The sequence below is a fragment of the Dreissena polymorpha genome, chromosome 1, assembly GCF_020536995.1.
Source record: "Dreissena polymorpha isolate Duluth1 chromosome 1, UMN_Dpol_1.0, whole genome shotgun sequence".
Classification (NCBI taxonomy): Eukaryota; Metazoa; Mollusca; class Bivalvia; order Myida; family Dreissenidae; genus Dreissena; species Dreissena polymorpha.
Genome location: NC_068355.1, coordinates 165,054,859 through 165,078,983, shown reverse-complemented (window position 1 = coordinate 165,078,983; position 24,125 = coordinate 165,054,859). Strand labels below are relative to the sequence as shown.

Genomic DNA, 24,125 nt, shown 5'->3' with positions numbered 1-24,125 from the left:
TGTTTTTGTTGAGATTGTCAATGAATATATTATACCCTGCGTATGGTATGTACTTACTGACCTTTTTTACGAACAGATGAAACAAAATCAAGACGACGACGAGGTTAGACTGTCCACCGACCTCTTTCTGCCTAGACTCATCCAAACAAAGGTACCAGTCTAAACTGTGTTTCTGGTCATATTCTAAGGGGTTTAAACTTGCAAAACAATAATGGTTTTCTTTGCAGATATTAAAAACCTACACCGTATGCAGGTTTATATGATTTTACCCATAAATGAACTTTTGTATAATATGCTATACGAACAGTGTTGTGTAAAACCAGAGGCAACTTAGCAGTGATGCTCCGACAAGTGCAAGAACATTGGGCAGTCTATGCTCAAGTAGCTTTGTTAGTTGTAAGCACAATATATTTTACTGTTAGGCCGACATATTGAATATTTATTCGGCCTAAATAGTTTACTTGAAAGGCTAATGAAGGTTGACATTTAGGCTGTGTATTTTGTATTAAGTCATACTGCATGCTTTTATTTTGACATAACACTTCTTGCTTACTACATAACATTATAACACATATTGTTTTCTAAAAAACAAGAAAAGGTCATCAGCACATTTAAATTAAAGATTATTAGCATCGGCTTGCTGACAAAGGTCTTTTTATTTGTTAATGTATAAATATTAATTTTCATATATTGCCAACAAGGTCAAGAAATACACTAAATGAGATTCCAGCATCTTATTATGTCCAGTTGCTTTTTATGCAGAACTAAGCCCTACACTACAATGTTATCTGATGTAGAACCTATTCAGCAAGTATAGTAGAGTTCAGCTCAATTTATGATCTGAGCCTTGTTCTGGGAAAACAGCGCTCAATTAATGTGCGTAATGTGTCGTCCCTGATTAGCCTGTGCAGTCTACACGGGCTAGTGTGGGACGACACTCTCCGCCTAAACTTGATTTTCGCCAAGTAGACGAATAATACAATACAAGCAGAAAGTGGCGTTTCTGATACGCCTGCTTGGACTGCAGACGGTACAGGCTTATCAGTGACGACACTTTCCGCCAAAACTTAATTTTCGCTGAGAAGAGACATCTTTTAAACGAACTATACAATAAAAATGGAAAGTGTCAACTCTGATTAGCCTGTGCGAACTGCACGGGCTATTCTGGAACCACACCTAACGCACATGCATTAAGCTCCGTTTTCCCAGAATGAATCTCTTCATTACTTGCAGGGCACTCTCCAAGCGTACATAGACAACTTCTATAAGGCCATTCTGCACGTCTCTACCGAGCCACCAATAATTGTCAAGTACCTGTTTGACTTCCTGGAGGCTGCCGCAGCCAGACACTCCATTACTGACCCCGAGGTGTTGCACTCATGGAAATGCAACAGGTAGTCAGAAATCTCGGAGCACATCATGGACATTATTTTTTCACTAGCTTAGTTAAGAGAGTGTGTTGTTTCAGACACTTTTATAGAAAATGTCCAGTAATATACCAGAAAGAAGTTGGGAGGTCTGTTATAAATTTGAAAATTAAAACTTTTTAAAGTTTTTTTAATATTCAATTGCAACCTTTTCAAATTAAAAATATATATATTGACACTAAATTAGTGTATTTGTGTTATGGAATGTATCTGACGAGTTGATGAAAGGCCTTTCTGAGACGAGTCGGATAAATGCAAGTACACAAAGGCAATAGCAATTATTGATTAATACAATAGCTTAATCAATCAGATCTTTCCTTGTGCAGTGGTATATCAATGTTTGTATATTCCCTTATAGGCCACGCTAACATGTCTTAAATGATGCCAAGCGAAAGCAAAGTAACAAAACAATATAACACAATATGCCTCGGTTCAAATTTAATCATCATTTTAAATGTCACAGACATAATTAGAAAAAGTGGCATTTGTTCAATCGTAAATTCTTGTTTCTACAAAGAAAGAGACCGATAACAAAGATCGCTGCCATTTTGAACTTACAAAATGTGTACCCCTACGTGAAGCATGTTATTGGCAATATTAGTCAATAAAAAATTGTCTTCAGCTCTTTGTTAAGTGACACGTTTTACTAAATAGAAAATAAAAGTCAAACTGGCTCTGGCTGTACTCACCGATGTTGTTGTATGGATGAAAATCGCCATGTTTATTTTCGTCAAATTTTGTTTGCCCTCATGATGAGTTGAACATCAGCACGCGGATTATTTATCGCCATCATCCTTTTCATTTTTTACAATTATTTTTGGATAAATATAATTTAATCAACTTAAAAATAAACGACATATTCATCAAACAAATTACCCTTTAAATTATTCGTGAATTTTCGTCAACAAATTAAAGGACAACGCATCCCACTAATAAGACTTAACAATCTTTCAAGTCACTGACACTGTTTTCAATATTTTAAAACATCGCCTCATTCGAGTTAATTCTTAATTATAAATGAAAATTTCAAGTCATTCTCACCTGTTTCTTATAAATGAGCCATATATTCCAACACTTGTATGCACATTTTACAACAATAATGCATCTGTATTAGACAAAAACATCATGTGTTGATGTAACTGCCTTTTCAAATTCCCAGAGATTCGCGTCCTTGACCTGAATGATGCAATCAAGTGATTACGTCAGCAAGCAAGCGCATGCAATTTGTTTTGCATTCAGTGAACGTGAAAAAAATCAATAGAAATGCTGCATTGCAGTTAAATCTTATGGCTATTATTCGGTACATTAATTTGAAAAGTTATAATGCAATATGTATATAATACAATTTAAGAACCAATGAATGAAGATGTTAAATATTCTACAAGTCTTAACTGAATTTTAATGTTAATCGGAAGTGAAAGACCACATTGTTATCCGCTATGTAAACGAAGAAGAAGCGGAAAGGCTGGTAAGGATGTAAAGCACAAGTTTACACGTTACCCACAATTTCCTTCTATGAAATCATTTAGCTGTAGGAGTAATGATTGTTGTGAATGAACATTATTACGTTTTTTTTATTTCAAAATTTGAAAGCAATATCAACAGCAGTGCTCAAAATAATTCGTTGCTATACAATGCCTATTCCTGCTGTATAACACTTTCAGCCTGCTGCTGCGGTTCTGGGTGAACGTGATTAAGAACCCTGAGTTTTTGTTCGACATCCACAAACCGGTCATCGTGGACTCGTGTCTCTCTGTCGTGGCTCAAACTCTGATGGACAGCTGCTCTACGTCAGACCTGAAGCTCGACGCGGTGAGGCTAACCTTCGTGTGGTCCTGTTATTTAAATCGGAAAAACGGGGGCAGGTGCATGCGCGTCATCTCAGATTAGCCTAGAAATTTCGCACAGGCTTATCAGTGACAAATTTTCATCCTTCTCTAGATTCTCACTAAAAAAGAATTTCATAACATGAAAAATACCATACAAGTGGAAATTGTCGTCCCTGATTAGACGGTAACGACCATCGGAAAAAAAATATGCGGAACCAAATTTTTGCAATCTTAAGTACTAACGTTTTTCCTGTAGATTTGCTTCTTTGAGATAAGGTATGCAATTAAATGCTTTAATTGATAAATAATGGATTTTTTCTTCAAAAAATCGTGTTTTTATTCACAATATAATATTTCAGCAAATTGGCCTTCCAAATTGATTTTCACATTTTCCCATATGATTTTTTTTTCGTCTTGCATGTGCTTTTCCGTTTTTTCAATGGGGTTTTTCCCTTTCTGAGTGGGATATATATAGTGTTACATGTGCATAAAATGATCATACAGTCCTTAAATGACGGTTAAATACTTAAATACGAGTAGAGAACACGCATCATAATATTACCATGGGATTTTTCGGCGTAAGCTGCATAAGCCAGCTTTTCACCCTGACTTGACCTTTGTAAGTTTCCAATAAAATTCAAATAAAATTTCCCGCGGCTAGGTACGAATGAATACACTTCATTTATTCCATTGGCTGATTTGAGTATACCACCAGAACATTGGAAACATATCCGCGTCTCTGTAACACTGTTTTACTGTATGAAACAATTTTATCTCTAATGAAAAGGCTTAATAGATAGAACAGTTTTACACTCAATTCTCGACATCAATACAGTTTGTGCGTACACCTTTTATTTTCAGAGTATTACCAACGCAAAAGCGTTTATACTTAAAAGGCTATGTTCTCATATTTAGTACTTACTTCCATATTCCTGTCAACATGTTAACATGTAAAAGTATAAAGAGCAGTGGAAGCGAGGCCTCACTTTAAAGAATTGCATTTCAACCCGCGAGGTTTCGGGTCAAGTCGCGGACATTCAGAGTTTATATACAGGTCATCACCGGAGTTCGCGGTCAGTAAAATAATCGTTATATAATAAAGACGCTATCCGTGAACTAGGTGACCTGGAATTTTCTTTAGACCAGAAATATGTTAAAAGAAGATATTCAGCAATATAATTATGGTATGTCAATAATATATTCTTAATGTGTTTTCAACAATACAATGATAAATATTATTTTTAATAAATTTAACAATAATTATTCCACCATATTGCCTAATGTACTAAAGTGATATTATGAGCATGTAACAGTTTATAGGTGTCTATCGCAACCGTTGATTATTTTTGATGTTTCTACTTCATATACACTTATAGTAATTAATGCAGCATCAACATACTAAAACAATATACCAGAAAGAGAAAAATAATGCATTTGAATATTAACCGTACTTTCGTTTGACAACTGATCATGCGTTTACGAGTTGAACCTTAATTTAGTTTTAGTGCAGATTTGTTCATACGACACAAAGACACAATATTGTTTTACGGATCATTTCGGCTTACAGGACTGGGTGGGTCACGTAAGAATATCGAATATAAAATATATTTTTATAAACAACTGGTAGCAAGGTGAGTTGCAGATAATTGATCAGTAACCACATTTTAACTAACTATTTTGACCTGTTAATTCTTTTCAGCTCAATTCAACAGTGCAAAATGCCCATAATATCACTTTAAGCATGAGCACGATGATTCTCGATACTGTTAATAATCGAATCAAATAGCAATGCCCGACAGACCACTAAAACAGGTTTGTTCTCGTGTGGCCGGTTGACTCATATGTTTAAATTTCACTTCCATTCTTCTTTTGGTTTTCTGTTTTGTATCTATAGGTTTATGACCAGCAATATGTTATAATGTAAAATAAGCCGCGAAAACTCCCCGTAACATCCCGTACTGCGTGTGATGCAGCTAAGAACTGCACAGAAAAAGACATTCGCTATCCTTGATTTCATTCATTAAACTATTTACGCCGTATATCTTTTTTAAAGATATTTCTTGTTTCCCATCCGGAAAAATGGAAAAAAAACAACATCAGAAAACAAAAATTACCATAGGAAAGACTATATTGAACAAACAATTTGATGAAAGCAATGGAAGTATTATACAAAGACCATAAATAAATGATCACAAAAAATCATTTATTTGCATACTTTATCTAAATATGCATATCTGAAAAAAAAAAGGGTACTTCTTAAGTTTGCGAAATTTTAGTTTCGCATTTTTTCCCGGTGGTCGTTCTGTGGTGGTTGCAGAGTTTAATATGGTATGGCTCTTTACGCACATGCAGAAAACCTCCCTTTCCCAGAGCGCGTCTCAAATTTAGCTGTAAATTGTTGATAGACAAGGGCGCATCATGTTTCCTATAAATTGTTTTCTGGATAGAACCAATATTGACATTGTTAGCCTCTTTGAAAAACGACGATTCATATAATTTGTAATGCACAGTTTTTCTGTTACTTCTATCGACATTTATCCAGCAATTCACATATATTTTACTCCTGGAAAGAAAGCATTTTTATTAAACGTTTTATCTTCAATTGAAGTAATATTGATATGTGCACAAAACAACAAATTCGTTTTTTTTTAACAAAAGATTTAAGATAGTAATAACAATCACGATGACACCTTACACTTAAAATGTTTCTAATTAATCAAAGCCCCTTTAGGAGATCACAATTCCTTCATTGAACTAACGTCTTAATTGTTACAAATACTGAATGGATATCAATAAATGAGTTAGCCATATCATTTTCAGAACTCTCCTTCTAACAAGCTGCTATTTGCTAAGGATATCCCACGCTACAAGAAAATGGTGGCTAATTATTTCATGGAAATGAAGTCGCGACAATCCGTCAGCGACCAGGAGCTCAACTCGTTCCTTACGCAGAAAGTCTCACAGGCAAGCGATAGTTTGTGTAGTGTTATCTATATGTCGATAGTTTGTGTCATGTAATCCGTATGTTCATTATTTAGGCACTCTATAGTTCTTTTGATGAGAAGAACTTTAACTCAGTTTTGATTTGATATTGTCATACGACTACAATTGAAGCCTACAAAACGGATGGATTAAGGCCACAATTGAGGCAAAGTGTGCCCTTAGTTAACTAATAAACCAGGAAATTCTCTTTAATCCCTAATATTTTAAATAAATATTGTTGTTGGTCATGACATTTTCTTAAATCAACCTTTAAACCAATTTTCAGGGATGTGTTAATTGTATTTTTTTTATTTGTTAATTATCTCAACATGAGATAAAAAACAGGTTTCGGACATCTCATCTAATCTTTGAATGAGCCTGACTCTGATTTTAAATATAGGGAATACTATGTTAGTGTGATTGTGTACTTAAATGTATCCCACGATTGAAGAAAGGTTTACATGGCGAGGCTTGTAAGCCTTTCTGACACGTGTGGGATAAATTTAAGTACACAATCACACTAACATAGTATTCTATTTATCCTACAATATTGTTTTATTTTATTTATTCCTAAAATAAAAGCAAAAACACATTAAATTAACTGAATCTTACATTGCGTAGTAATATTTATTGTGATATTTCCTGTTTACCGAAATCGAAATAGTCCTTAGGAATTCCACGCAAAAGAAAAGTAACGAGACAAAATATCGCTATACGCCTCGATTCAAATTTAATCAGCGTTCCAAATGTAACACACTCAAGTAGAACACAGACGGTTGTGTTCAAACTACAATTCTTGTTTCACAACTGTGAAAAACCAAAAAACAAACATGGCTCCCGCCATTTTGAAATTTACAAAATGTGTAGAAACATACCGTGGCCACGTGAAGCATGATTCAGCATTTATTCACGCCGATATTGTTAATTTTAGTCTTGAAACAACTCTTCTTTTTACACACTTTATATTTATTTACATAAAAGTATTGTTCTACTCACCGAAGTTGTATAATAACCACGTCCATGTTTATTTTCGTAATTTTTAATTTGCTTCCATGACGAGTTAAAATTCTAGACAAATTTCTTCATCGCCATCCATCTTTTCCATTTTAAAGCACTGGATGTAAGCAGGCAATTCTTTGTGGATAGACATTCTTTGATCGACTGACAAAGGAACGACTAAACAATCAATGAAATTACCATTTTAATTCGACATCGATTTCCTTCGAAAAGTTAAAGAACAATTCACTGACACTTTTCTTAAATTTAATCCATCAATTGTTCAACAAAACATCGCGACATTCGAGTACATTCGACATTTTAACTAAATCGAAAATGCAGTCTCACCAGTTTCATTCCAGTTTTATATCCAAACACTGTGTTTTTCACATTCATAATATTATAGTAATCCATCGTAAACACACACACACTCGTAAACTCGTTAAACGACTGCGTACCCAATGACCTAAATGACGCAATCAGGGGTGAAAGGCCAAAAAACTAGTCCCTACGTAATGTTCTAAAAATAAGTGTGGATGAAACCTGATCTAAAAAAACTGCGAAGAACACCTTATCTTTTCTTTATGAGTCGTATTTGTTCTATATAATCATTAAACTGTAGGATAAAATTAAAATCGTAGTGATTGGAAGTGAGTCAAACTTATTCCAGAAGTTCTTATGTTGATACGGGTACATTTGCATTGTTTAACCTATGTATCATGACGGAAAAAGAGAACCATATGTGTAGAGAACTAAAACATAGAGTGCAAAAGGATCGTCAAGTTGTTGTGTGTGTACATATTGTGTCTTTCCATTATTTCTTTATTATCAATAACACAGCATCTCAAGCGCCTACTCCTAATAATTATGGTACATCTTGTTACAGAAATATGGTTCCAAACTGCACCAGTCTACTGCACTTCATGAGATGTACACGTTTGTCAACCGTTACAGGGACAAGGTACTTTCAGAATTTAAGAATCAATTTTGGGTAATGGGGTTTAATGGATGCGCATAACGTTTCGTCTAAGTTTAGCCTTTGCAGTCCACACTTGTTAATACGGGACAACACTTTCTGTCTAAACTTATATTTAAGCTAAGAAGACACTTGATTGAAGTGAAAAATAAATGAAAGTCACGTGGCCCCAGATTATCCTGTTTTTGTTGGTAGATAACTTTGATGTATTATGTTGGTAGGTTTAACTCGATTTAACATGCGGATACATAAATTTAATGTAAAAAGTCTCTTCTTAACCTTGATGTTACATGTCGATAGGTAATCTTGATTTCACATATTGGTATAATTATGATGTAACACGTAAGTATGTAATCTTGCAGTTGTGTGCGGAGATGGACAATGAGGAGGCAGAACATCCGGGAAGTTTCTCTGCTCTCTCATCACGTCTGCAGTGCATTTACATGTCCATGGACCAGCTGACCGGAGCTTACTAGTCTGTCGTGGCCGACATGTAGGCCAACAAAAAACATTGGGCTATAACCGCAATTCCGTTTAAAAGACTATTCAGGATTCTGAAAAAATCGCAAACCTGATTAGAATGTATAATAAGGGGGTTTTAAAGGTTAAAATTTAGGTTAAAAAAACAGCAGGGATGTGTTTTCTTTTTTAGCCTAAGCAGCTGCGCCTAGGTGTCACAGAAGATTATCAGTGGTCTATATGTGTATTAATAGTGGTGCTCTATATTCCAGTTTTGGGGAAAACATGCAGGAACCGGTTTAATTGACATCACACAAAAAAGAATGTGTTTGGCCAAGAATAATATACAAAAAAAAAAAAACATTCAGTATGAAATATTTTCATAGCATGCTAACTTTTAAGTGATATTTTGTAAATAATGCTCTGATTTTAGTTATTTTTAATAAAGAGATGCAACTTTTCATTGTTAAATAATTATTAAAGAATGACTATATTATTTTTATTACTTTTATTTCATAATTATTTTGTTATTTATTAATCACATGTTTGTTTTAATGATCTGTTGGTCTGTAGATCATTTGTTCATGCAAGATATCTATACACTTTAACCCTTTCCCACTCAGAAGCAATCTGAAAATATGCAAACAGCATAAAAACCAGAACAGCCTGCCAGTAATTTGAAGTCTGTTCAGGTTGTATGCTGTTTGATGCTCATCAGTATCTAAGAGCTGGAAATAAAGCCTTTAAAATATAAATCTAGTAAGAAAGTTCTTTTATTAAATTTAAATTTAACTTTCTGAGGAACTACAAACCGTCAAAATACGCATCTAAGTGGTAAAGGGTTAACAAACAACCATCTTATGTGGTTTGACCACTACATCTAAAGGAGAGGAAGATGCTTATAAAAGTTGAGATCAAAGGTGAAGGTCATATGAGCTTGTAACATGAAATAAAATAGTGCAATAGTCAATTAATGACTGTTTATACCCATAACACATCTTAATTAAACCCCTTTTCCCAGAACGAGACTCTCTATTAAGTACAGACACTTAATGCTCAAAACTGCACATTGCCTTCATTTATGAGAATAGTTATAAAAGAATGTATGATGTGTTGTTTTAATTGTACAGTTATTTTTTTTCACTAGGCATAAGATACAATTCACTCGTACAGGAACAAAAAATGTGCTGTTTTTTTCATGTATGCATTTAAAGTAACAGATAAACTCAAAATCAAGGAATATTTTGCAAAATAACGTTAAATAAAGTTAACCAATACAAAATTTGTGTTGCTTATAGCAAAAGCGAACATTTCAACGCTGGATGTGGTATGGTAACATAGATTTAACGAGATACAAACTGCTTGTTTTTATTTTTGTGAGCCTTTTAATCCAAATAAAAAGGTATTTTGGTATGAAGTTTCGGAATAAAAATCCAACGTTCCTAATCGCATTCCAACAGCTATGGTATATCAGCACATTTTTTCATGATATTTGAGTGTTTGATTTGTACATAATTTGTATTTGTCACATATTTCTGATACATTTATATGCTGTATTCACTATGCATTTGTTCACTAACATATATAATATACATTAAAAGTGTTGTCTTCTCTCTTCATAATATACTATAATGTATAGTGAACCGACCTAAATTATATTTGTGCGTATCTTGTATTACAAAATATATCTGTTAACTACTCTTGTTATTTTTAAGTCATGTTTTGTCCTTAAGAGAGATGCTGGATTTTTAAATATACTAAAATTGTACATTTGAAGACAAGAGGGCTATCATTGCCCAAATACGCTCACCCGAGTCAAAGGTACAACCATTATCAACAAGAACACCGCATAACGGATGCCACGCTCGGCTACATGTGCAGTTTTGAATAAATGAAAGCTTGTCAGATTTTTATTATTATTTTTTTTAAAGGTCACAGTGACCTTGACCTTTGACCTAGTGACCCCAAAATGGGTGTGGCGTGTAGAACTCATCAAGGTGCATCTACATATGAATATTTAAAGTTGTAGGTGGGAGCACTTTGATTTTAGAGCCAATGCTAAGGTTTTAGCACGACGTGGACAGTGGACGACACGACGAGCTGGCTATGACAATACCTCGGGTTTTCTCCGAAAATGCCGCGCTAAAAATTAGACTTGGCGACCATGTTTTTGGCTTCATTTGACTCAGTTTTATAAGTTGGCCTTGATATGATAAAGATAAATATCCATGCTTTGTTTCATAATTCTTAAGTCACAGATGAGGCATCTGATTGTCTTCAAAGGGACCTTTTCACAGATTTTGGCATGTTTTGAAGTTTGTCGTTTAATGCTTTATATTGATAAATGTAAACATTAGATCTAAACAGTTCCAGTAAAAACAAAAAAACGATTAACGAAACTAAAAAAAGTAACCCTCAACTGGGCTCCAACCACTGACCCTAGAGTAAAAGTCTTAACGCTTAGACCGCTCGGCCATCAGTGCTCATACAATGACTGATGTATTAAATACTTTATATAAGCAATTCTCGTAGTGTCACGAAATATAACAACAACAACAAAACTCTCCAAATAATTCAATTGTTTTGCGTTGCAATGCTTTATAATTTAACGGTTTTTAAATCATCAAAAGATGACTGTAATGGATATTGTAGAGCATGGTAAATGTTCAGTATTACTGTTTCCTCAAAAATATAAGTAAAAAAAAATGTGCGAACTTTAAACATTTTTTTAATTTTGTCAATTTACTAAAACGTGAAAAGGTCCCTTTAAGGATTTGTCGAGAGTAGCTTTGTGCTCAAGTCAGCACACACACTAAAAGAAGGTGACTTGTAACATTCATCAGCAAACACTTTGTTTTTTATAATTTATAACAAGAATTGACCACTAAGCACATAATTACAAAATATTCGATCTCTTATTGCATACACACGTCACATTTTAAGGAATAATCATTGTTGTTTAAGATTGTTGCAGTGTACACCATACAGAAATGCTTACAATGGTTTATGCAGTGTACTGCATTTGATAAAACTTCACATTGAAACATCAGAAAATATTTATAATTATTTTTAACTTAAACCAATGCACACATTCCTAGGCAGCTATATAGCACACAAGTTCCTTATAGACATAGTCCTTTTTCTATACAATATAGACACGTCACTATTCTATATGATGATTTCTCTGTCGCTGATCTCCTGCTCAGTGGGCAGACGCACATTCCCAGGGGGCACATAGTAGGGGTCAATTAGGGGCAGACCATTCTTCTCACGCCGGTCAATCTCCAGGTATGCTTCCCGCACGGCCCAGGCTCGTAATCTAGAACAGCAGGCAAGTGTTTATTTAATATCAAGAATTATAATTTATGAATATGATTTTTTAATTCCTCAGGACAGGGCTATAGATAACAAGCGCACTTGCGTTATTACGCAATTAAAATAACCTAAAACGTAATTAAGTACAAAAACGCAAATACAAATTTAATAACGTAATTCCCGTAAAAAACCTTGCGTCACGAAACGCAATTCTTACGAACACCGGGCGTATTTTTTAGACAGGTTATTTTCCGTACAAAAATGAATCGCATAGTTTATATGCCGTCCAGTAAAGAAAAGAAGGCAGGCGTTCTAGCAGTTATCAATCTTTGGGGACGTATTGTAATTATTCGTAAACCCGTCTGATTTCTACTTTGATTTTCAAGGTATTCAACTCAAAATGACCCGAAAACGGAGTGCATCGCTTTGAACAGCCATAACTTCATCAAGTAAGCAGAAGTTTTGAAAGAAACTCGGTCTTATTCAACGCAAAAATGAATGAACTTTGATCGTATTCAGTAACTGTTTGTTGTTATGTACAGGCACCTTTTAAAATTATATTTGTATAAATAATAAAGTTACATTAGTAGATTATTTATTATGCTGTATCTGTAATTCCCTAAATTACCCAATTTAGTTAAAACAATGAATTTACAAAAACCCTATTGTTGTCAAAAACAGGGGGTGAATTACCCAAGGGAGCAAGGGATTTTGTACCTGAACTGTTACTATAATGACAACCTTGGTAAGACCCAGGGTTTTCTTTTTGATGAGTCTTGGTGTATGAGACACACAAAAGCTTTCTTTGTGGGTAACTGATGTTCTCAAATTTTTCAGCAGTCATTATGGTTATTATTTTTCCAACTGTCAGCTGATTTCCTGCTTTTCAATGCCGTCATTTCTTAAAACGATATTGCTTGCTATCTGCAATATAAGGCAGATACAAAATCAAAAAATGCAAAATACTAAAAATCATAATTGGCCGTCTCTGATGATCTCAATCGTTGCCAGCCATCTCTGATGATCTCAGAGTTAGACTTTACCACAAAGGTAACCATCTTTGATGACCTTAGGGTAAAACCATAACCTCAAAGGTAGCCATCTCTAATGACCTCAAAGTTTTGACCTTGACCTTGAAGGAAGGCTTTTGTGATGATCTCAATGTTTGAAATTAAATTTAAATTGATTACCTTAAAGTTTTACCTTGATCTCGAAGGCAGCCTTCTGATATCCGCAGAGTGTGACTCTGACCTTGAATATAAATTGACATTTTCAATATTTGCAATTCACAGCGCAATTGATCCCCTAGTAGTAACAATTGAGTAATAAGGTGCCCAAAATACACGTGTGAAAACCGTTATGTCTCTTTCAACTTTAATCGGCACTAATTGACATATGTGATAAATCTGCAAACTGTTAATTTGACGACATCACCTAAAAGAGAACAATCGTTGATGTACAGTTTAAATACCGTGCTTGATTTAAGAAGTATTATTGTGCTCGGGCAATTATTTCTAACCGAAGTCCCGAGGGCAAATAACCCCATTAGTGAGTGAGAAGTATTATTACCCAAACATTCAGCAAGAAAACATCCTGTATTAACTAGCAAATCGCAATCAAACAATGTCTCTTTCAAATTGTTGAAAACGGGAACAGTTCGGACACGTCCTCCTACTATAGCATAATTGCTTGACTTGACATTCGGAAATGACCCATTTCGGATTAAAAGTGTATAAATAATCGTTGGTACTTGAATTCGTGGTTCAGCGGACCAACGAAATCCACGAAAATTCGTACCGCACGAAATTTAATGGTTTTACAGTAAATCATTTTTGTTGCAAGACAGTTTTAAAGCATTATTTAATGTTGATAATCAGTTTATGAGATTTAAATGCTTGCTCGCTGTTCTACGCTTCACCCCTTGAGGAAATTGAGTGCTTCTGATATGTTGTGGTTCATCATGTGAATTTTACTGTATGAACATATCTAAAAAAAATAACAAGTAAATGAAAATTCTACAACTTATGTATTCATTTGCATATTTTTCAAGGCTTTCTGACTACTTTACACGCAATCTTCGGGTTGTTTGTTAATTGTTTTACCATACTAGTTTACCATGTTGACAAGTTAAAGTCAGAGCACTTAAATGTAGAGAAATATGTTATGAATGCAATTGTAGCTGCATTCTGACAATCATATGAACATGACGCTGGTATAACCTTCAAAAACCATTGTTATTAAAAAAATGCTTGCCTTTAAAAGGAAGAAAAAAAAATTTTCGTCAATCAAGATATAATTCATTGGTCAAGATAGAATAAAAAAAACATTGGCTAAGCAAGATGTATAAAAAACATGTCACTAAATTTTTGGATCATTTTCGCCTTTTGATAAAATTGTTGTATTTGCATGGTGTCATTGTTGGACGTGCTCATACTGAAACCACAGAATCTTCAGCACGACTCTTTTATTATCAGGTCAAATGTGAAGCAAATCAGGTAATAGACTTAGATGTTATACTACTACTGTATATATTTAAATTAAGACAAGGTGTTATAATACTCCTGTATATCTTTTAGTTTAGGCATGTGGTATACTTCTCCTGTATATCTTTTAGTTTTGACATTATGTAGAATTAGTCTCATAGCTGTCTATAATGTCTGTTTGTTGCTTCATGCGGCATAAAATAAAAAAATGTTGTTTAAACTTGCCAAATCTACCCTAATATTTGCAGCTGATCCTGAACTTTATTTTGTTATGTCAGGTTGAATTTTTATGCCCCTGGAAGGACGGCATATAGCATTTGAACTGTCTGTATGTCTGTCAGTCCGTTCGTCCGTCCGTCAGAAAACTTTATCATTGCCAATTTCTTTTGCAATATTGAAGAAATCATCCGGGTCAACACTTTATAAATAGACCAGTTTTTGTTAAGAAGAGACTTTCTTTAAGCAAAAAGTTTCTAATCTGAGACGACACTTTACGCACATGCATTAAGTCTGCTTTTCCCAGAGCACAGCTCATTTGTAGAAGATTGTTAAGGAAGGAATTTTGGCTGCCATCAGTTGTGGCACAAATGTGTTCCTTCGTCAGTTTTGTTTCCACTATGAAGCTTGTATTATCAACTTCTATTTAACAGCTGGGTGGATATTCCGCAAACTTTCACAGCAGAATGACCGTCATGTGCAGATGTTTTTAAACGCAGTAATTTTTGCTTAACTAGTTCGGGAAGAGTTATTTTCTTTTGGCTGTTTTCCACTGTAGAATATATATGCCCATATTTTTTGTGTACTAAACTCCTCTTTAATTACATGAAATATTATCCGCTTTCACAACAGAATGATCTCAATGTGTAGAAGATAGAAACTAATGAAATTTTTGCTGCATTTGATCTGAATGATTTTCCTTGTCTGTTTTTTCTACTATGAAATATAGTCCCTTTATTAGACTGAAGTTTCTGCCAAAGATGTGTGCCTTGCCAAGTGTCAGGCTCGTGTTTTCAACTCAACTTTTACTGCTGTGCAATGTTTACTCAAACTTCTACAGCTGTTTTACTTGTAAGTATAGGATAAGATGATTTTTGTTGGAGGCAAGTCTCTTTATCCGATAAGTGTTATGTCAATATGCAAAAATGTGTTGTAGAGGGCATCAGTGTCTGTCACATTACTAGTGTTGGCATCTGACAATACAAATTATTTGAAAAGGAGCGGTGTTTTTGGAAACCGGGGCTTAATGCATGTTCGAATAGTGTCTTTCCAGATTAGCCTGTGCAGTTGCATTTAACCCCATTTTCCCAGAGTGAGGCGCAAATATAAGAGGCGGTCAAATAAAGCATCTTATTCCATGTTAAAATTGAACCTGTATTAAGCAGCAAACATGTTCAGATACTTAACCTGATTCTTTATGTATCAATGTTGCACATTGCAGCAAGTCATGTACTTAGATACTGTTATTTTTTATGTATTAACCCTGTTCTTCCAAGCATTATTTGCTCTTTTGTACTAATATATTTTGTTTTCACTATTGCACACCTTGCTATCTTGTCCCTTGCAAATTGTTATACACAAGTTTAATTTCCATTTTCTATTTATTTTTGAGGTCAGTTCAACCCATGCGAAAGACAAACGGGACATGAGGTCCGATAACTTTTAAAATTTACCAGACCTCACAGAAGTTTACCTTTTTCTTCTTTAAACAACAATAGAAGATACCTTATATAGAGTTTGTTGTTATGATTATGACGTTTACAATGTTAACCAATGTCTAAATACAATGAAATAACAACAAAATGTACACCCGCTCTATAAAACGTATTGTAAAACTCATTTATTAGTGAAGAATGCTTTGTGATTGTTTACACAATACATCAAAAACTTGCTGTGTCGCCTACGTTATGAAACAATTTGAAATATTTGACAGGTTCTAAGAATCTTGATTTTTTCTTCACTAATAAATGAGTTTTACAATACGTTTTTGTGCTAATATACTTTATTATTGATACGTCATCAGGAACGATAGCCAGTTTGACTGATTGGTCAAATCCATTTTATTTCAAAGTTGAATAATCTAAAGAAGTAAAATTAACAAAAACCAGTCCGTATTTTTCATATTCCTAGTTTTGTATTCATTTTATAACCAAAACAAACTTTTACAAAAAAATGGTCTTGTCGGACTTGGATCCTACAATGTCTGGAATAATACCGGACCTCAGCAAATTTTATTGGAACTCTCTTAGGTCCGACGTGTTTCGCATGGGATGTCAATTTTAATGTCAGTTTTGTGTTGTAGTTTTCGTATTCATGTCATAAACATGGTCCATTCTTGTATTAGTTTTATACTCCCCACCTGTTTCAGACACACATGTCTTGTTAAAAACAACTTAAATATTGGAATTTAACGTACAAGATGTAAAACTGTCATTTGAATATCAAAATGGGTTCTTTTTATGTTTTCCCCTGCAGTAGAAATGTTGCCTCGGTGTTAGCTTTGACATAAACACAATACAATACTTATTATGTTTTATTTATCTTTAACAATGCCATTTATTTTGTTTACAGTTTGTTTAACTGTGTTTTTATCAAAAGTGTGCATGATGGGCTTATATAAGCCCTGTCATGGGAAAACAAGGCTTAATGCATATAGGTAAAAAGTTGTCCCAGAATTGCCTGTGCAGTCTGCACAGGCTAATCAAGGAGAACACTTTATGCCTAAAGCAGATTTTCATGTAGCAGTGACTTTCTTTAATTGACAAAATAAATTAAAAAGCAGAAAGTGTTGTCCCTTATCTGGGAGGACATATTCCGTAAATTCATTAAGCCCAGTTCCCCAGAACAAAAAGAACAAATGTAAAATGCAGGTGATTGCATTGTTTGCAGGCAAGGAGGCAGCCATGAGTTCACGCTCCATCAGTTTCTCAATCGACAACGACACGTCCTTCACGGCTACGAGGCCCGCAGACTGAAGTTTGTGCCATAGGTGTGTGCAATGCCCAGTTTCAGACTTGTATTGGTTTATATCTGTGATGTGCGCTGGGAAAACATGGCTTAATGCATGTGCGTAAAGTATCAGGCTTCACAGGCTAATCTGGGACAAGACTTTATGCATATACTGGATTTTTGATAAGAAGGGATTTTCTTTAATGGAAAAAAAACGTTAAAGCGAAAATTAGCCTGTGTGGATTGACCAGGACAAATCTATACAAACATGCATTGACCCCTTTTTCCCAGAGTCTTATATTTTCATAAGGGATGGGAACACATTCTGAAATGACATAAGAGAATTGTTGGTCCTTATTTGAATATGTTTGAATATTTGATTTATAACATTTATTCCACATTAACTTTACCTTTCCATGATGTCACATAGCTATCAAATTATTGCTTTGTGATTAACTTAACCCTTTACCACTTAGATATGTATTTTGATGCATTTGTAGTCTCTTAGAAAGTTTACTTTAATTAAAGACCTTTCTTACCAGATTTAAGTTTTAAAGTCTTCATTTCCAACCCTTAGGTACTGGTGAGCAGCAAACAGCATAAAACATGAACAGACTTGCGAGTAACTTGTAGGCTGTTCTGGTTTTATGCTGTTAGCATATAACCATTTTCAATTTGCTTCTGAGTGGGAAAGGGTTAATATTGTCTCCAACCCACATATGTTTAAAAGTGAAATCCGGAACAACACCTGTCTTTTTATTAATGTTAACATAAAGGGAGCAAAAGTTCTTCTTGAGAAATAAACTGCACATGTTTTTGTGTATATAGTTTCTTCTACAAAAAAGAGTGGGAATTATATGGTCGTAAATCATGTCACCTCCATTTTAAGCATAGGAAGCTGTGAAATAAAAACTTGGTTACGCTTACAACTAGGATACCTTTTCTTTTTCACAAACGTTTTGTAGTGCATAGCTACACAATTATTCATATGAGCCTTGCTCCGTGAAAAGTGTGTTTAATGCATGTGCGTAAAGTGTCGTCCCAGATGAGCCTGTGCAGTCCAGGGATTAATAATCAGGGATGACACTTTCTGCCTAAACTGGATTTTTGCTAAGAAGAGACTTTCTTTGAGCAAAAAATATTATAAAAGCACACTGCCCAGGCTAATCTGGGACCACACTTTATGCACATCCAATAAACCCCCTTTTCACAGAGCAAGGCCCATATTTAGCACAAATGATGCCCATTTAATATTTCCCCTCAAGAAAGAAATATTTTTGCCATTACTATAAATATTTAGTTCAAAACTGTTGCATAGTTACGGTATACACTCTCAAAGTGGATAAGGTGTTATTCAGCTGTTAATTATCCCCCGCCATAGGCGGAGGGATATTGTTTTGGCGTTGTACGTCCGTCCTTCCGTCCGTCTTTCCGTCCGTCCGTCCGGAGCCATATCTTGGAAGTGCTTCGGCGGATTTCATTGAAACTTGGTATGAGTATATATATATGGATGAAAGGATGATGCACGCCAAATGGCATTGTACACCATCTGTTAATAACGGAGTTATGGCCCTTTGTATCTTGAAAAAATGCTTTTTTTGTGTGTCCGGATCGTTATCTTGGAAGTGCTTTGGCTGATTTCATTGAAACTTGGTATGAGTATATATATGGATAAGAGGATGATGCACGCCAAATGGCATTGTACACAATCTGTTAATAAGGGAGTTATGGCCCTTTGTATCGTGAAAAAAAATGCTTTTTTGAGTGTCAAATATAACACTTATGTGTCCAGAAGCACATTGGCGGGGGATATCAATTCAACGAATTTGCTTGTTGATTCAAATTTTTTAAATGAAAACAAGTTGCCATGATCGGGCGGAAAGTGAGGTCAATGATTAGCCTGTTTAGGCTGCACAGGTTAATCTGTTTGATACTTAAAAGGGCCTTTTCACAGATTTTGGCGATATTGAAGTTTGTCATTAAATGCTTTATATTGATAAATGTAAACATTTGACCTAAAAAGCTCCAGTAAAAAACAAGAATAAAATTAAAAAAAGGAAAAAAAGAAACCCTTAACTGGGCTCAAACCACTTACACCTGGAGTAAAAGTCTGATGCTTAGACTACTCGGCCATCCATGCTCATACAATGAATGATGTATTTTATAATTTATATAGCAATCCTCGTAGTGTCACAAAATATATTGACAACAACAGAACTCTCCAAATTGTTCAATCCTTTTGCCTTGCAACGCTTTTTAAATTTCAGGTTTTTAAATCGTCAAAAGATGCATATAATGAATATTTTAGAGCATGGTAAATGTTCAGTATTACTGTTTCCTCACATATATCATAACTACAACGAAAATTTGCGAATCGGAAACAATTTTTTTTTAAATTTTGTCAATGTACCAAAACATGAAAAGGTCCCTTTAACACACATGCACTAAGCCCCATTTTCCCGTATCACAAGTTCTCTATATTAATAAAACAAGATATTAGAAATATTGTATTAAATTAGTTGTACCGGTGTGTATTTAGGATTACATGGCCGCCTATTAGAGACAGACATTCCAATTTCTACTTCAAACAACTCAAGTGGAGACCTAACTTTGTATATGCATGTTTTATCTGTATATGATATTACTGGCCAAAATGTGGTTCATTCAGTTTTTATTTATTTATTGAAATGAGAGAAGTAACTAAACAAACATGCCATGCTCTGGGAAAACGGGGCTTAATGCATGTGTGTCAGTTGTTGTCCAAGATTATCCTGTGCAGTCCACACAGGATAACCATGGAGGAAAATTTTTACCGTATTTTTGGCATTTTTAGCTCACCTGATTGCTCAGGTACGCTTTTGTGACCGGTCTTTGTCGTCTGTCCGTCCGTCCGCATTTGTTCGTAAACACTCTAGAGGCCACATTTATTGTCCGATCTTCATGAAACTTGGTCAGAAGCTTTGTTCCAATAAAATCTCGGTCGAGTTTGAAACTGGGTCTTGCCGGGTCAAAAACTAGGTCACTAGGTCAAAAAAAGAAAAAATATTGTAAACACTGTAGAAGTCACATTTCATGCCCAATCTTCATGTAACTTTGTCAAAATGTTTGTCGTAATGATATGTTGGTTGAGTTTAAAAGTGGTTCCGGTCCGTTAAAAACATGGCCACCAGTGGGCGGGGCAGTTTTCCTAATTTGGCTATAGAGAAACCTTGTAAACACACTAGAAGTCACAATTTTTGCCCAATCATCATGAAAGTTGGTCTAAACATTGGTTTTATTGATATCTCGGACGAATTCGAAAATGGTCCAGATCGGTGAAAAAACATGGCCGCCAGTGGGCGGGGCATTTTTCTCTATATGTATATAGTGAAAACATGTGAACACTCTAGAAGTCACATTATTGGCCCAATTTTCATGAAATTTGGTCAGAACATTTGTTTTCTTGATATGAGAGTTGAGTTCGAAAATGGTTCCGGTCAGTTGAATAACATGGCTGCCGGGGGGGGGGGGGGCAGTTTTCTGATATTTATATAGTAAAAAAAGCTTGTGAACACTCTAGAAGTCACATTTTTTGCCCAATCATCATGAAACTTGGTGAAAAGATTGGTTTTATATATATATCAGATGAGTTCGCAAATGGTCCCGATCGGTAAAAAATTATGGCTGCCAGGGGGGGGGGGTTGCAGTTTTCCTTATGTGACTAGAGAGAAACCTTGTGATCGAACACTATAGAAGTCACATTTTTTTCCTTATCATCGTGAAACTTAGTCAATACCTTGGTTTTATTGATTTCTCGGACAAGTTGAAAAATGGCTCAGATCGGTGAAACACACTTTTTAGCTCACCTGATTGCTCAGGTGAGGTTTTAGGATTGGTCTTTGTCCGCCGTCCGCCCATCCACATTTGGTGTGTAAACACTCTAGCATTCACATTTCTCAAGCGTTCTTTATCAAAGTTGCTGAAAGATCTCAGTCAGGTTTGATAATGAGCAAAATCACATAATTAGTGCCATAAGTATTGCCCTTAGATTGTCCAAATTTTCATTATATTATACAAAATCCTTGTAAACACTCTAGAGGTCACAATTTTGTTTCAGATTTTATGAATCTTGGTCATGATATTTATTTATGTAAGCAAAGTTTGATGTTTGGTAAGGGGGGTCAACTTAAAAAATAGATCACCAGGTCAAATCTTACTAACAAAAACACTCCATACGCCAGAGTTTTGGTTCAATAATGGTGAAACTTTACCAGGATGTTTGTGTGGACAATATCTAGGTCAGGTTTGACGTTTGGTAAAGATTGAATGAACCGACTCCTTTCAGGTGAGCGTACTAGGGCCATCTTGGCCCTCTTGTTTTGTTTAAAGGAAGTTTCTTCTTAGAAAAATCCAGTTTATGCTGAAAATGTTGTCCCTAAGTAGCCTGTGAAGTCTGCACAGGCTCAACTGGGACGACACTATATGCACATGCTTTAAGCCCCATTTTTACAAAGCAGGACTCAAATTGTTTTCATTTTTCAAATAACAGATCATCTACACAGTGTGTGAGCGATTACTAGAACATGCCAAAAAGAGGAGCTCTTTGCAACGACAGTTGGAAAAGCGCCAGAAAGATTCTCCCACGTTTCCTCACGTCAGTAAAACGTTCTCCAATCTGTCCCAGAATTCCAATGGCTTGCCAGCTCCCATCCAGCAAAGTGCTTCAAAAGACTCCATAGCAACAGTGACTAGTAAGCGTAAAAAAGCCGGACTCAAATTCTCTCTAAAGAATAGAATGAAGAGTATAAGCATGGAGGATTTAGCAGACGACACATTCAAATCAGTCATAAACTCTTCTAGTGATGCCAAAATTGAAAACAATTCCATCTCAAGTTCAAATAGCTCAGGCGCAATAAATGATAATGATGATGATGATGACGATAATTCCATAGTGTTTGGTTATAGTGTAACGGACTTGCGCATAGGACAGTATTCGTGCAGAGCTAGTGATACAACGTCAAAGTCGGGTACGGTGGATATGAGTATTAACCACTCTATCATGACCGTGGATATGGCGGAGGATTGTGTGCAGGCTGTGGCGTACGCTCTCTCTGCTGACAAGATAGAACCTTATGAGGTGGAGAGGGCTGAACAACACGAGGTATGTAGACTGTCATTGTGTATGAATAATCAAAAAAGCATATAATTACACATTTAAAAAAATGGTTTGTCTTCAACGTTTTCTTTTCAAAACACAAGTATATGCCCTTGTTATAATGTTATACAATGATTTGCCTTATTTGCATAACATATATATATATATATATATCATAACAAAATGTACGTCAATTAAACTACAAATAAAATCACTGAAAACAAATTAAGTCTTTCCCACTCAGAAGCAAAGTGAAAATGGCTATGTGCAAACAGCACAAAACCATAACAGCCTGCGAGTAACTCGAAGTTTTTTCAGGTTTTATGCTGTTTGCTGCTCATAAGTATCTAAGGGTTTGAACTGCAACCTTTAAAACTTGGATCTAGTATGAAAGGCCTTTAATAAATTTTAACCCTCTGAGGGACTACAAATGTGTGAAATATGTATCTAAGTGGTAAAGAGTTAATATGAGTCGTGTTCTGAGAAAAATGGGCATAATGCATGTGAGAAAAGTGTCTTCCCGGATTAGCCTGTGCAGTCCACACAGGCTAATCAGGGATGACACATTTTGCGCCTAAATTGGGTTTTTGCTAAGAAGAGACTTCGTTATCGCAAAATGTCATAAATACGGAAAGTGTCGTCCCTGATTAGCCTGTGCAGACTGAACAGGCTAATCTGGAACAACACTTTATGCACATGCATTATGCCCAGTTTTCTCAGTACATGACTTATATCAACCTTAATGAAGAGTAGATTGACAGGATGCATGGTTTCTTTTCCCTCACTTGGAAACATTCTTCAATTATAGTCTGAGTCCTATGTTTAAGATTTAATACTGTAAAATCATTTTTTGCTGTGATCTGCGAAAAGGAGGTTTAATGCATGTGCACATGGGACAACACTACGCATATGCATTAAACCCCCTTTTCACAGAGCACTGCCCATTTATATTTGTTTGCATGAAAATCAGTTATTTAAAATAAGGAGAATTGTGTGGACACACACAATCATTTTTTAAATGATTTAAAAATTAGCCATGGAGTTCTGATTTTGGAAGAATTCGCATCTGTTTTTTCCAATGTGTTTGTGTTAAATTTGTGGAAAATTCAATGAACTAAATCAACAAAAAATTATGTCCCACAATAAATAATGATTTAACAGTAAACAGGAACCACACCTTGAATGAAACAAGCACTTTTATTGATGACAGTTTGTGACTCACTCTGTGTAGTCTCTTGGACTTTGACCGGCTGCTTAAGATTAGAAACATGTGTCTTTCTCATTTTTTGGGATCCCAATCTGAGGTGTTGAGGTAAACCAATTATGCAACCATGTGATATTACTGATCAGTGAAATCAGGGTTTCCACATCAGTTGTTATACCCCCATTACTGGTAATGGGGGCTATATAGGAGTCACTTTGTTGGTCTGTCTGTCGGTCTGTCTGTCGGTCTGTCTGTCCCGAAAGTTTCATCCGATCTTCGCCAAACTTGGTCAGAAGTTGTATCTAGATGATGTCTAGGTCAAGTTTGAATATGGGTCATGCCGGGTCAAAAACTAGGTCACATAGTCACTTAGT

The 24,125-nt window shown here is 35.2% G+C and overlaps 1 protein-coding gene across 16 annotated transcripts in view; it reads left to right on the top strand.

Moving 5' to 3' along the window:
* Positions 1-24,125, top strand: part of LOC127859321 (plexin-A1-like) — a 154,696-nt gene that overhangs the window by 53,217 nt on the left and 77,354 nt on the right. For 2 of the 16 annotated variants that reach the window (XM_052396633.1, XM_052396617.1), the window contains exons 31-36: positions 77-151; positions 1,234-1,394; positions 3,092-3,239; positions 6,077-6,220; positions 8,121-8,195; positions 8,573-10,368. The exons of 8 other annotated variants lie outside the window; for them this stretch is intronic. In XM_052396633.1, coding sequence (XP_052252593.1) covers positions 77-151; positions 1,234-1,394; positions 3,092-3,239; positions 6,077-6,220; positions 8,121-8,195; positions 8,573-8,686 — 717 coding nt within the window. In that variant the 3' untranslated portion in view covers positions 8,687-10,368. Of the gene's footprint in view, positions 1-76; positions 152-1,233; positions 1,395-3,091; positions 3,240-6,076; positions 6,221-8,120; positions 8,196-8,572; positions 10,369-24,125 lie in introns of those variants that run through there. 6 more of the 16 variants (XR_008039312.1, XM_052396644.1, XM_052396653.1 and 3 more) reach the window with 6 other exon arrangements.